General features: G+C 39.6%; 1 protein-coding gene across 2 annotated transcripts in view; it reads right to left on the reverse strand.

The window, feature by feature from the left end:
• luzp2 (leucine zipper protein 2) overlaps positions 1 to 15,700 on the reverse strand; it is a 336,625-nt gene that overhangs the window by 14,256 nt on the left and 306,669 nt on the right. Inside the window, exons 10-11 of one of the 2 annotated variants that reach the window (XM_048606811.1) lie at positions 12,446 to 12,556; positions 3,195 to 3,246 (exon numbers count right to left, since the gene is read on the reverse strand). In XM_048606811.1, the coding sequence (XP_048462768.1) occupies positions 3,235 to 3,246; positions 12,446 to 12,556 (123 nt within the window). In that variant the 3' untranslated portion in view covers positions 3,195 to 3,234. Of the gene's footprint in view, positions 1 to 3,194; positions 3,247 to 12,445; positions 12,557 to 15,700 lie in introns of those variants that run through there. The other variant, XM_048606810.1, reaches the window with a different exon arrangement.

Raw genomic sequence — 15,700 nt, forward strand, 5'->3', positions numbered from 1 at the left:
ATCTCTGATTTTAATCCATCTTTCTTTGTAATGCTGATTGGATTTGTAGCATGCTTTTAAGATATAATAGAGTTGAACAGAAATTCCGAGAGAAACTCAGCAGGCCTGGCAGCATCTGTGGAGGGAAAGCAGAGTTAACGTTTCGAATCTAGTTCTGAAGAATGGTCACTGGACTCAAAACATTAACTCTGCTTTCTCTCCACTGATGCTGCCAGACCTGCTGAGTTTCACCAGCAATTTCTGCTAATCTTCAGCATCCACAGGTTTTTGTTCAATTTTAGATATCCATCGAACCCGGCCATCAAACTAGAGCATTGGGTCAGGTATTCGTAAAATGCTGGTGACAAGTTGAATGTTTACCAGCCTTCTCAGCACTTAGAACCTGAGCTAAATTGTATCATCTTGATCAAATCTTGTAGCTTATCTGTTGACCAGAACTGAAAAAGAAATTCTGGAAATGCCAATGGGTCAGGCAGTATCCATGGAGAGGAAGCAAGCTAACGTTTCGATCCTAGATGACTCTTCATCGGAGCTGACGTGAAGTGTGGAGGGGGGTAGCATTAATGCAATGGTGAGGGGGTGGATTGCTGGGGGAGAAAGGGTGTTGATAGTGCAGAGTAAGCAAATCACAGGCAAAATGGAGGAACAACATTTTATCTTCAGACTAGTCACTTGACAAACTTCTGGATTTAACACCTTCAGATTGTGAACCCACTCTCATTCCTTCCCATTCTTTTAGCTTCATTTGTTACATTCTTTGTTGCTGCGTCCTCTCTCCTCTCCTCTAACTGGCAGTTAGACACACCATTGTTCTGCCATTCCCACATTCTGAGCACGTATCCTGAAATATCAACATCTTTTCTCCCCCAGTAATTCACCTCCCCCCTCATCATTGTCTGCTCCACACCACATCAGCTCTGATGAAGAGTCATCTAGAATTGAAACGTTAGCTTGCTCTCTCTCCATGGATGCTGCCTGTCCTGCTTCGAGTTCTAGCACTTTTTGTTTCCAGTAGAAATTCCGACATCTGCAGTAATTTGCTCCTATATTATCTGTTGACTACATCTGTGTTCACGCCAGCATCTTTGAATGCTATTTCATGAAACTTTTTGAAGGTAAGCAACATCGTTGTAAACAACGAGCTCCAGCAGTTGAGTAACTGCAAATCTGAGAGGCACAGTTTTAGTCTTAATTCTGGGAGAAAATTTCTTCTGCTCATCCCAAGTGGCTGACATTGTAATCACAGCCAAAGGATTTTCGATGAGCACAAGATTCACAACATAACTCTTTTCTTATTTAATCTGAACTAGTGACCGTGAAAAAAATCTTGTCAAAATGTTGACGAGTGAGCTGATAAGATTGCTGCCTTTCAGGAATGATGGTCAGATCCCTCTGCGCTCACTAAATAAGTTTTGTCAATCCAGGCTCAGAATGCAGACTGTAGTGTTGCACGTCAAGCCCCAAAGCTAAAGGCCAGGATCTTACTGAAATGTTTTGGTTACTTAGTTCATCACCTCTCCTCTTCTGTATTTTGTAGGTTAGTGGAGACTTAAACACAAAAGTCATAGAGTCATACAGCGTGGAAACAGACCCTTTGGTCTAACCAGTCCATGCCAAACATAATCTCAAACTAAACAAGTCCCTTCTGCATGCTCCTGGCCCATATCCCTCCAAACCTTTCCTTTCCATGCACTTATCCAGAGGTCTGTTAAATGATGTAATTGTGCCCACTTTCCACTGTGTATCAAAAATGGTCCCTCATGTCTTTTTTAAACCTCTCTCCTCTCAACTTAAAAATTTGCCCCCGAGTCTTGAAATCCCCCATCCTAGGGGAAAGATACCTACTATTAACCCTACCTATACCCCTCATGATTTTATAAATTTCTATGAGGTGCACAATATTAATTTCCTGTATTAATGAGTTAAAATGGCCTTTATTTTTACAAAAAACATTTTTGTGTTGTATTTTTCTACAAGATGCACTACAGAGATTCACCAAAGATCCTCAGACAGCACCTTTCCAAACACACAACCCACTACCATCTAGAAAGACAAGGACAGCAGATACATGGGAACATGATCAGCTGCAAGTTCCCCTCCAAGCCACTCACCATTCAGACTTGGAAAAGAAGGTCCAGACCCGAAATGTCAGCTTTCCTGCTCCTCTGATGCTGCCTGGCCTGCTGTGTTCATCCAGCTTCCCACCTTGTTATCGCTATTCATTCACTGTTACTGGGTCAAAATCCTAGAATTGACTCCCTAAGGGCATTGTGGGTGTACATACACCCAATGGACTGCAACACTTCAAGAAGGCAGCTCACCATCACCTTCTCATGGGCAACTAGGAATGGGCAATAAATGCTAGCACACAGCAATGCCCACATCCCATGACTAAATTAAAAAATACTGTATTGATTTGTAACCAGACTGATTAGTCTCTAGGATGTAAATAATTCAGACAGTGATGCTTAAAAAAATCAGAATATTTAGTAAATGATATCTGTTAAAGGTGCTGAACAGTGGAATCTTTGCCTTCAAGTCAGAAGGCTATGAGTTCAAGCCTTACTCCCACAACTGAGCACATACACTACAATGCAATATTGAGAGCATGCTGTACGGTTTGGGATGCTGACTTCTAAGTGCTATGTTAAACCATGATCCCATCTGTCTTCAAGGGGATTGTAAAAAGTTTCACAGCAGAGGAGCAGCAGAGTTTACCTGGTCAACATTTGTTTCTCAATCAGCACCTAGCCCCATCTGGTCACTTATTCAAAACACTGCTCTTGGGATTTTGCTGTGCGCAAGATTGGCCACCTTTTGTTTGCCACATTACAACAGTGACCACAATCCAAAAAAAATTGTAGCTGTGAAACACTTTGAAACAAACTAATGATGCGGGAAGTGAGACAACTACGTGTTTTTATCGTGTGACTTATTTTTACATCCTCTTTGCTCTTGAAATCTGGTTAAATTATTGATAGTATTTTTTTTCTCCTGACTCACTCCAGTTCAGAATACAAAGTTGAAACATCAGTGTGATAATTATAAACACAATGATTAGTTCATTATAAATCAACCTCCTTTGTTCAGCAAGACAGTCAGGTCATCCTTTACTCTAAAAATAATACACAGATCGTGATGAGTTGATTTTGTGTTCCATCCAATTTCATAAGATATCTGCCCTTTAAATGTTCCTCTTCAATCTGTACTCTGCTTGAGATGTGTTAATTTACATTAAACCAGACACTGAAAACAGAACAGAAAGGAGAACAACGTCATCAGTGGCTCAGGCAATTAAAAACTAGTCATTTTTAGTTGGATTAATCCTGCTGTCAGTACTGAGACAGTGTAAAGCACTCGGGAGAGCCAAGTACAAAATAAGCAGCAACACATCACTAGAATGGGAAGTTTAAAAAATATACTTATTTGAACATGGAAACAGGAGATGCAAGGCTGATCTTTCTGACTTCACTGTGATCCCACACTCAGTCACAGACACCTGCTACCTCTTTCCCAGTCATCCTCTTCCTGAATGCCCTCCCTGACTGGTCTCCTTCTCAATTTCCCACTCTTTATCACCTCACCCTCATGACTGTCCTCCTAGAATGAAAACAGTGCGAAAGAGGCCATTCAGCCCATCAAGTCTGCACCGACCCTCTGAAAGTCTACACATCCCGGATACTGGCCAATTCACTTAATCTGCATATCGTTGGACTGTGCAAGGAAACTGGAGCACCCAGCTGAAACCCAAGCAGACACAGGGAGAATGTATAAACTCTACCAACAAGGGTGGAATCAAACCCGGGTCCCTGGTGCTGTGAGGCAGCAGTGCTAACCACTAAGCCATTGCGCCACCCAATTATCCCTCACTGAATCTTACCTCATCTCAATGATCTTCCTGTCTAATTATTCCACTCCTTTTTGGCCTAATTCTGCCCCTATATTTTATGGAAAGGAGTGACCAAGCCCCAGTGTCATACTGACCCAGTCAGGACCACACTTTCCAATGTCTACAGTTATTGAACTGCCAGTCAAATAACTCTGTCTTCTTAAGAGAACTTTGTTACAAGTGTTCACAACTCTTTTCGTAGCTTACTCAATGCAGAGGTTTACCGTTTTTTCATTTGTCCAGATCGTAAAGAAGAAAGTAATGATTTTGTTTATTCTTTTAGATTTTGTTTTGCAGATATCTGACGGTACTTCTGATGTATTTTACTTGTTCTTTGTACTCTCACAGTTGGCATTAAATTCTTGAGTCACACAAAATGACCTTACAGTTATGGTTCTGTAAATTATGTATGAAGTTTCTATCCACATTATACTTATGCTGTTATTTCCTAATGGTGTGCAATGCTGTGAGGTTTAACTCGGTCCTTAGCTGCAAATTCCTCCCACCATCCATTCTGGTTCTTCTCCATTTTAACTTATCACCTTTGCCTCTCCTCCACTGCTGCCAAAAATCTAAGCCTAGGAGTTTTATTTATTGTTCTTTCATGCTCCCCAAGCTAAAATGCCTCCTCAGAGTCTCAAATGAACTGTGACTCCTTCTCAAAAGCTACGTGATATTTCATGAAAGTTCTTTCAGAATTTTACATACTTTTGATACAAGCAGCTTTATTTGAAATAGTAAGATGAACCTTTGCTTGCTTTATGCATTCAACATGCCAGAAAAATTCCAAACCACATTGGACACTGACAAAGTCTTGGAAAATCTACCTTACTATCTAAAAGTTTACATTAAACGAGCTCTTGCGTACAAGAGGTTCTACAAAACATGCTACTCCACCACAGCTATTTTTACAACCTAGATTATTCACACAAGTTTCATTTCATAACCGAGCTGTTCATTAATCTTATTCACTAATCCTGCGATTTTCTCCAAATTGAAGTATAGTACTTTATTATGCAAATGTCTTCAACTGAGTTTTGAAGAAAAGAGGAGTTTCCAATGTATTTCATTGATCTATTTCACTGGAATCAAGCTACAATTGTAAACCTACTCTCCCAATGAAGACTTTAGACTGGCTTTAGACTGCGATGAAATGTGGATAGAGGCTCCTGAAACAGCACCTTCCAAACCCATCCTCACTTACATTCAAAAGACAAGGGCAGCAGGTACATTTCAACACCTGCAAGTGCCCGTCCAGACCACTCACATCCCGACTTGGAGACGTATCGTCGTTCCTCAGTGTCGCTGGGTCAAGATCCTGGAATTTCCTCCTGAATGGCATTATAGTTCTATCTCCACCAAATAGACTGCAGCAGTTCAAGAGGCAAGCTCGCAAGGCACCCAGGGATGGACATTAAAAGCTGGCTCAGCTAGTAATGCTCACATCCCACCAATGAAATGAAAATAAAAATTCCAGTGTCTTCTGATAAGACGTATCAGAGCTTAATGAAGTACAGTAAGGTGAGGTGATGGCCTAGTGGTATTATTGCTAGACTATTAATCCTGGTAATGTTCTGAAGACCCGAGTTCGAATCCAGCCATGGCAGATGCTGGAATTTGAATTCAACAAAAATCTGGAATTAATGGCATCCGATGGTGACCTGAAAAAAACCCATCAGGTTCATTAATGGGAAACTGATGCCCTTACCTGGTCTGGCCTACATGTGGCTCCAGACCTGGTTGACTCTTAACTCTCCTCTGGGCAATTAGGGATTGGCAATAAATGCTGGCCTGGCTACTGATGCCCACATCCTGTGAATGAATAAAAAGAAGAGGTTGGCACTTCAGTGTCAAACCCATAGAATGGATAGGTCTCAATGGGAGCCAAGTAATAAGGCCAAACTCTATCTGCAGAGTGCCCTGCAAGCTGATGAGGGCCACAGGGTGGGGAAGAATTTGGATAGCCAAGAAAAAGGAAGAACAGGCAAAACGGTGTTAGGAACTGGTACCAAAAGTACAGATGACAATAAAAATTCCTGAAAGCCTTCTAAAAAGCAGGAAATGATATGAAAAGGGCAGAGAAAAGTGAATGTGGTGCCTCAAACATAGGGTCGCAGCCTCCAAAATAGCAGTTGCTAATGATGGAACAAAACAGATAATGAGCAAAGAGTGGGCCCGTGTCAGAGGGCTAAAGGCTATGAGGCCTTATGGGGCTGAAGCAACATAGACCAAATGCTGGAATATAGGCAGATATGAGCAATCGCGTACTGAAATAGTTGTAACTCAATGGAGGCTCTAAGTAGGAATTTTGGCTAGGGTCGGGGTGAATGAGAAAACTAAAATAAGTATTCAGCTGTTCAGATTACAGTCTTGGCAACAGTACAAGAGAGGCAAATTTAAGATAATTTGAAGTGGAGACAAACCAAAATGGATTTGGGGTGGGAATTGCAGCTTAGGACCGTGTTGAAGCTTGGAGCATTGTACACAGTTAGGGGACTAACAGAGTGAGTGTAATGTGGTTATAAACTTCATACCTAATTTACAGAGCCATACTGTAAGGTCATTATGTGTGACTCACAAATTAAACACCAGCACTCAAGAGCACAACGAACGAATATAAATACATTGGAAGTACCATCAGGTATCTGTGAAAAAAAATCTGCTAAAAGAATAATGAAAATTATTGCTTTCTTCTTTATGATCTGGACAAATGCTAGGTAATACAATAATTACATTTGTTAAGATGTTGAAAATTACATAGAAATATGACAACCAGCATGAAGTTATTTTTGGAAAGAAAGACAATTTGACGCAAGGATCTATTAGAAACCACTTAAAATTATTGCCAACAACAATAAAACTGAGAAGCTTTTATGTGCATGTCAGTATTTACCACAAAGCACGCAGATAGATCATGCTTGTAGAACAGCCAATGTATTATTCCAAATTTAATAAATACTTGCATATCAAACTGCAATTCTTTTACTACCCTGTACATTTGTAAATATTCTGTTATAGTTCATTACATAGACAGCATTTATTTGAAATTGTTCAGTCTCTTTTATTACTTATGCCCACAACTTAATGTGTTGTCAAGAGCTTTTTGGAAAATGCAGCTTGAATGTATATGCTAAACAGCTGCACAAAGGTTAGTTCTCTTTATTTTTGAACAGCTAATTTCATAGTATTCTACATTTTAAAGGTGATCAGATCCTAATTTTAATGGCATGATCCCACTGGATGCTGCTAAATGATACAAACAAAGCATTTTGATGTGTTTCTGGAGATAGGGAACACTCACTCATAAAGTGGTTTCATTTCCCACAATTGTGAGTATTCTGTTTTTCATGGATACAATTGTTTTGATCTTAGCACTAATATTCTGATCTTCTTTAGCAGTGTAAAGAGGGCAAATTTGATTGGCAGATAGGAAGATAGGCATCTAAATTATTTGAATGGTATTGATTATGAATAGTTCAGTGGATTCTTTGATAGAAGCACACTCGAATTATAGTCCAAATTTCTTTGGAAAATACTGATTCATTTTGTAAACTGTTTTGGCATTGCACCTCTCCACATGATAGATGCAAAGATTTTGTTTCCCTTTTTCAGAGAGTCTCAGACCAGAGGGCATAATCTTGAAATAAGGTGTTTCACAGTTAAGGGGGGAATTTATTCGCTCAGAGGGCAGTGAATCTGTGGAATTCTTTACCGCAGGGGGCTGCATAGTCAAGGTTTAGATAGATATTTAATCAGGAAGGAATCAAGGGCTGTGGGGAAAAGACAGGAAAATGACATTGAAGATTTTCAGATCGGCCACGATCTCATTAAAATTGATTTTTAATTCAAATGTGGGATTTGGGCATCATTGGCTGGCCAGCATATACTGAACATATGAACATATAAACAAGGAACAAAAATAGGCCACTCGGCCCTTCAAGCCTACTCTGCTACTCAATAAGACCATGGCTAATCTGATTTTAACCTCAATTCTGAACCCTGTGTATCCCAAAAACCGTCATCCCCTTGGTAATCAAAAATCTATCCATCGCTGCCTCAAAAATATTTAAAGATTCTGCATCCACTGCCTTCTGAGGAAGGGAATTCCAAAGATTCTGAGAGTAAAAAATTGTTTCCTCATCTTTGTTTTAAATGGGCAGTCCCTTATTTTCAAACTATGACCCCGCATTTGGATTCTCTCACAAGAGGCAACATCTTTTCAACATCTAACCAGTTAAGTCCTCTCAGGACCTTGTACCTTGCACTAAATCTCCTCTGACTCTTGTAAACTCCAGAGGACATAGACCTAGGCTACCTAGTCTGTCTGCATAAGGCAATCTGCTCATTCCAGGTATTAGCCTAATAAACATTTTCTGGGCTGCTTTCAATGTGTTAAGGTCCTTCTGTAAATATGGTAATCAGTACAGTATACAGTACTCCAGATACAGTCTTACAAAAGCCCTGTACAACTGAAGCGTAACTTCCCTACTCTTGCATTCAATTCCCCTTGCAATAAACCATAACATTCTGCCAGTTTTCCTGAATACTTGCTGCACCTGAATACTACCTTGTTCACACTTGTAGAAGTCATAAGAACATGAGGGCTTGGGTATGAGATGATTTGCAAAAGAACCTTCCATTGTTAAACTGTTACTCCCCAGACTCTTCTGTCCCTTGGCCATTACAATGTCTCTTCAACAAAAAAACAAGGACAAAATAACGTTTTTAAAGTGACAGCATTATCACATGACCATGATGCTATTCTAAACAAATCCCATCTGCCTACACATGGTCCATATGTCTCTGTTCCCTGCCTGATCACGTGTCTGTCTAAATGTCTCTTAAATGATGCTAAAGTATCTATTTCTACAACTTCCCTGGAAGCGCGTTCCAGGCACTTGCCACGCTCTGTGTAAAAAATGTATCTTGCATATCTCCTTTAAATTTTCCCACTCTTACTTTAAACCTATGGCTCCTTGTGTTTGACATTTCCACCCTGGAAAAACAAACTCTGACTATTCAGCCTATGCATACCTCTCATAATTTCATATACTTCGATCAGGTCACCCCTTGGCGTCTGTTGTTTCAGTGAAAACAATCCAAGTATTTCTGAACTCTCCTTATAGCTAATACACTTCAATCCAGACAACATCCTAGTCAATTTCTTTCCCACCCTCTCCAAAGCCCCCAGCTTCGTCCTATAGTTTGGTGACGAGAACTGCACATAACACTCCAAATGTGGCCTAATTGAAGTCTAATACAACTGCAATATGACTTGCCAACTTTTATCCTCAATGGCCGCACCAAAGAAGGCAAGCGTGCCATACGCCTTCTTTACCACCTTATCCATTTGTGTTGCCACTTTCATCCGGTGCTTGGTTGAGAAGTTGGTGGTGAGCTGCCTTTTTGAACTGTTACAGTCCATGTGCTAAATTCAAATTCCATTATCTGCCATGGCAGGTTTTGAAACCAAATCCCCAGAACATATTATGGGTTGCTGGATTCATAGCCTCATGATAATACCACTGAGCCATCACTTCCTAAAATGGGGCAGGGGTTAGAGGGTTGGACTTAATGGGCTACATCTTACAGTCTCATATCCTTCACTTACACGCTACTGATTTGACACGACATTGTCAGGCACAATTATACCTAAGCACCTTATTTTCTTTCATTTTATGCTAATTATAGGTGAAGAGGGATGAACAAGATAGCTACAAGTGAGATTTCAGTCATTGATTCTATCATTGACGGATGAGTATATTATGCTAATTGCTTTGAGGCAAATGACATGTTTTTCGTTGACATTTACAAATGTAAAGCAGTGGCCTACAGATCATGCAGTGGAAGCACGACAGATAATCTGTCATTTTCCTATTTGCGTTGGTAGATCCTGATTTTGTACAATGCATGTGACGTCAGTTTGCAGGCACTCCACCGTTCACAGCTTGAACAGTCGGCTGGCAATGATCACAGCTCCCGCAATACTAACAAAGTGACCAAATCTATTACAAAACTGAGGCAGTTGTGAGAACCAAAGTGACTTACTTTGCAGCAAGTTTCTTGCAAAATATTTCTTATTATGTTGCAAACAGAGCTTACATTGCCATAAAATCCTCCACTTTCTGTTAATTAAGGAGATAAGCAATGTGATGGCTGATGACAGATTGTCTGTGGAACATTAGTTCACCTGATGTAGTGATTGGAACCAGTTTGACCTCATTAACCACAAGATCATTGATTGAGATGTTAACCTGGGGCAATCAGGAAAGCCCTGGCTGACCAACATAGCCAGGAGATTTAGAATCGCCTCAGTTCAGGGGATTGACTCTGAGCTGGCTGGCCACAGTCAGTGTATTGTGCACAAGTAAATAAAGGGTGACTTGGTGATGGGATACTAGCCTCGGTAGCAGTTATTTCACTTCCTGATTACCTGCTACACCTGTGTTGCCAGCTTTCTATGTTTTGTGGTCAAATATCTCCAAGGCATATTGTGCTGCAGCTTTCTTTTGTCCTCCCTTCCAAATGAATAACTTCACATTTTCCCCACACTATAATCCATTTGCTAACTTCTCGCCCACTTACTTAACATATCAATATCTCTGTAAACTGGCGTATCCCTCTCACAACGTGCCTTTTCACCTGTTTTTCTGTTGTCTGCAAATGTGGCTGTGGCACAGTCACTTCCTTCTTCCAGGTCACTAATAATACCTTGTAAATAGTTGCAGTCCCAGCACTGATCCCTGTGGAACTCCACTTGTTACTGGTCACCAGCCTGAAAAAGAACCCCATATCCCGACTCGCTCTATCCCGACTCGCTGTTTCCCGCCTGTTAGTCAATTCCCTATCCATGCTAATATACTGCCTCCAACACCATGGGCTCTTATCTTGTGACTTAACCTTCCAAAAGAAAGAAAAAAAAAGATAACCAGGAGTTTAGAATCTCCTCAGTTTAGGCAACTAACTCCAAGCAATCTGCCCACAGCCTGTGTACAGTGCACAAGTAAATGAAGGGTGACTTGGTGACAGGATACCGGTCTCCATGAAGTTATAGTATCCAGTAATATATGTTTTGTCTAAGCTTGCTGGATCTTTAGTTTGTTTGCAGGCTTGAGAAAGCCTGGTGCTAACAGGGCTCAGAGAATGAGAGGAAGATTTGGTTCTGTGTTAGAATTGGGACAATGTTTTAAAATGTTAACTGGGATTATTCAATACTGTGCCCACAAGACACTGAATAATTTCTTGCTTTTACAATGAGAGATTGAAAAATAAAAAGCTGGCGTGTTCAGAAATGGAAAACATTTGCCTCTATGGTATCAAAGCAGAAGTTTGTCAATTTTAAGGAAAGATAGCTGGGAACTCAGTTTTCCATCATCAAATGCTAACTGCATTTAGCTGTAGGTAACGGTTATTTTTATTAGCAGTTGCCTCATTAATTTCAGTCTGAAGATAGACTGGAGAAGCTGTGACTGTTTTCCTTGGAGGAGAAGGCTGAGAGGTGATCTGATTTAAATATTCAAAATCATGAGGGGTCTGGTCAGAGTAAAAAGGGAGAAAAATGATTTCATTCACGAGATTTAATATAATTAGTAAAAGAAGCAAAGGCAATCTGAGGAAAAGTTTTTTATTAATTCATTCATGGGATGAAGGCACTGCCAGCTGGGTCAGCATTTATTGCCCAGAGGGCAGTTAAGAGTCAACACATTGCTGTGGGTCTGGAGTTGCATGCAGACCAGACCAGGTAAGGATGGCAGTTTCCATCCCTCATGGTCATCAGCAACGCAGATGGTTTTTTCCCGACAATAAGCAATGGATTCATGGTCATCGTTAGATTCTTAATTCCAGATTTTTATTGAATTCGAATTTCACCATCTGCGGTGGCAGGGTTGGGGCCGGGGTCCCAAGAACTTTACCTGGGTCTCTGGATTTAACAGTTCCGCAATAATTCCGCTTGGCCATCATTTACCCTTTTTTAATGCAGTAAATGGCTAGGATCTGAAATCCACTGCCCGAGAATGTGGAGGAGACAGGATCAATCAAGGCATTTAAGAGGGAATTGGATGTTAATTGGGAAAGCAGGAATGTGCAAGGTACTGCTGAGAAGGTAGGAGAATAGCATTGCGTGCAATGGACAGCCAGATCAGGCATGATGGGCTGAATAGCTTTATTCTACACCTAGAAATTTTGCATATCTGTGAATTGATCTTTACTTAAGTCAAACCTGAAGTCAGCTTATCTCTTGAGAACAATTTGGAGTTGCAGATTGAAGGTTATTTACAAGTCATTGAAAGTAGACCCATAGACTTGATATAGATTCACTTTCTCCATCCAAGGTTGATATATGGGTACCTGACACAAACCAATCCCCAGTCCACAATTCTGTGCACACAGAATAAGCACTTGAATTTGTTATACAATGCTGAGATGGGAAGAAATAATTTCACATTGCTGATGCCTTATTTACCTACTCAGTGAATGACCAGAAACAAAAGGCATCTGTTAAATTATGTTGCCAATCACACATTGACCTTTAATCCCATGTTGTGTTGAACTTACGTTGTGAGAGCTGCAATCCATTAAACCCTGATCACTGCTCTTTGTGGCCACGTTGGGAAACGTCCCTTTTCTTGGTGAGCTGGTATTTTCAATCTGGGAGATATCCAGGATCTAGGAGAGAAAGAAAACAAATCTTTTTCTCATCATCACAAAGCTGCCTGAATGCTTGTGGAGGAACAGCAAATTAAAATAAGCTGTACAGAGGTCAGGAGATAATTTTATTTATTATTCTTAAACATGAGCACATTTTTCACTATGCCAACAAATATAATTAGCTATTTTACTTCTAAGATATCAGCAAGAAAACACTTGCTTTGGACCAGCAAAATAAACAAAAACAGAGAGAAAGGTAACTTCACAAGGTAGATTTATTCCATTGAAAGACGTTGAGATGGAACTCACATTGAATAAGAGATCTGGAGAATATGTTTACAGATCTTGTATGCAATACATTGTCAACCCTGATATATTAATTTTAAAATCATGAACTCTAACCAGATTATATTATTGGTTGTTGCCACATAATATCCCTGAGTAAGTCACTTCTTAACAAAATGCTCAGTACTGTTTAAAACAGATTTCAAAATAAGAGACTGGGAGTGTGGTAAAATATTTTTTGTTTATAAGTATGACAGTCTTCCTTTCTGCTCACCTGAGTAATGTACAGGGAAACACAATCATATAATCAAAGACACAAGACATATTCTTCCTATTGAAGCTCAGCATTGGAGCCACTTCAACACATTATGCCTATCTACCCTTAGACATCCCTAGAGATAAAATAATCAAAGGCAGACAATGCTTCTTTCGCACATGGATGTTGACGGGAACACAGAGGCTAATATCCATTAACATAATAGAGCATTGTGAGGGGTTTGCACATATGATTATGTGGATTTTGATTAAAAGTAGATTTAATTAATTTCAGCATAATGCGCATATACTGTCTGCATGAATTTGCATGTTTAAATGAAAAATTCTTGACTGTAATTCAGGTGACAAGGTGGATGAAGTTGGTTACTATTATTGCTATTTACAATGTTGGAGATAAGGTGCTGTTTCTTTCTTATCAATACCTTCATACTAGCCTAACTTTATATGAAAGACAGTTGGAAGGGTACATAAGGGAGAATTCCAATGTACATACCACTGCCTTAATGGCATGACATGGATGCTTTAATTCCCAGGGAAGACAATACTGCACACTGCACATTCTGAGGAAGAGTCACCTTCCTTTGGGAAGGGTAACCGGAAATGTTAACTCTGTTTCTAACTTCACACTTGCTGCCAGACCTGCTGAGCCTTTCCAGTAACTTTATTTTTTGTTCCTGATTCACAGAATCTGCAGTTCTTTTGCTTTTTGTTTTGTCACTGCATGCTGCTACCTGCCTGTCTGTCTTGTTGTTCAATGCCATCAATACCAAGTAGCAACCTACCCCTGGGAATCAATATAACAGCATGAAATTAATGAAATTCACAGTCTTTGCTGTTTTACTTGCCTATTTAATTTTCCACAACTGGTGGCACATATAGAATCACAGAATATCCAGCATGGAAGAAGGCTATTTGGCCCATCAAGCCTGCAAAAGCCTGAAGGGTTCTATGTCAGAAGGATTGCATTGGAGAAGGAAGAAGTGAAGGAAGAAATTAACAATTCTTGAGATTAATAAGTGGTTTTCATAGATACTGGAACAGTACTGAGAAATGTAAGGAAATAAATCTGATTCCAATGTTACTAACTCTATCTCCTATTTTGCAAAGAATTAAAAGAATAAGCGGATGATTGCAGGTATTACTGAAGCGAGTCATGGACATACAGAATGGCAATTCAGCTTATTTTTGCAAGGAAAAGATAGACTGAGACAAAGCTCATTTTGCTAAAATTGAGGTGATACATAAGACTGAGGCTAGCAGATTATTTAGGCTGGACAATGAGCACTTACAATTTCAACATCCAACCAGCCTTGATTTAATTTTCAATTTAATTCTTCCCTCTACAAAAGATACAGTTTAAATGAAGTAGAATGTTAGAAAGGTTTAAAGTTCTGGGTCACTTGATGACATGCAACAGCTTCAATAACTGTTGACCAAGCAGATTGAAAGTCATTGAAATGCTAATAGATCTAGTTTCACATGTGAGTTAGGCAGAAGATGAAATGATTGTTGCTCAGCTGGAACAATCCATAATTGATGTTCTTCTGCACGGAGTGTGAAGAGAATAAAGTTTGATAAATGAAATAGCCTAATTCACTCACTTCCTTACGTAAGTCCACCTCTAGCAAGTTCACACATAGCATTTTCTAAAGACACCCACGTTTTCACTTTCACTGAATCTATAAATCTTGTTTTTTTTTTAACTTTTCCTTCCTGGTTATTCAGGAATTTTGCCAACTCCATGATATAATGACATTAAATAACTGATGTTCTAATTCCAAATATCTGGTGATCATACAAAGGTACTTAATCAATAACATTGGGTATCTTTTTAAAAAGTGTTCTTCCTGAATTCTTCCAAACCACCATGTCTTAACTCACACGGAGACCCGTTCGCCTATTGTCCCTCTCTTTGCTGTTTGATTGGCTCCTGGTTAAGCCAATTTTAAATTTTAATTTTAAAACTTAATTTTAAAATTTTGGTTTCAAAATTCTCATCCTTGAGTCTCACCATGTGACTCTCCATAATCTCATTCCTCCCTATTTATGTAATCTCCTCCAGCCCCACAGCTTTTCACAATCTCGGTGCTATATTAACTGAAATATCCTTAGCATCTCAAATTTAATCAATCCACCAGTACTTCCAGTGAACAAGTATGCTGTTTGGTGTCAGATTTGGCCAATGATTCTACAAAATACCTTGGGACCGCTTATTGTGTTGTAGATACTATATAAAGGCAAATAGTTGTAGCTGTAACTTTAAAAAAAAAGCACACACAGCTTTAATATATATTTTATGTGGAGTTTCTGCTTTTTGAATAAATGGAGGAAATCTGTCATCTTTACCTGGCATACGTGTGGCGCCAGACCTACAGTGATGTGGTTGATTCCTAACTGCCCTCTGGGCAATTGGAGATGTGGAAGAAATGCTGGCCCAGTCAGAGACACCCAGATCCCTTGAACAAGATTTTTTTTAAAAAAGATAGAGGGATACTGCTGTTAATAAGAGATGGGGCCATAACATTCATAAGAGAGGATTATAGACTAAAAGAACGAGGTGTAGAATCTGAGATAGTAGGAACTGCAGATGCTGGAGAATCC

The sequence above is a fragment of the Rhincodon typus genome, chromosome 17 (genome assembly GCF_021869965.1).
Source record: "Rhincodon typus isolate 14 chromosome 17, sRhiTyp1.1, whole genome shotgun sequence".
Taxonomy (NCBI): domain Eukaryota; kingdom Metazoa; phylum Chordata; class Chondrichthyes; order Orectolobiformes; family Rhincodontidae; genus Rhincodon; species Rhincodon typus.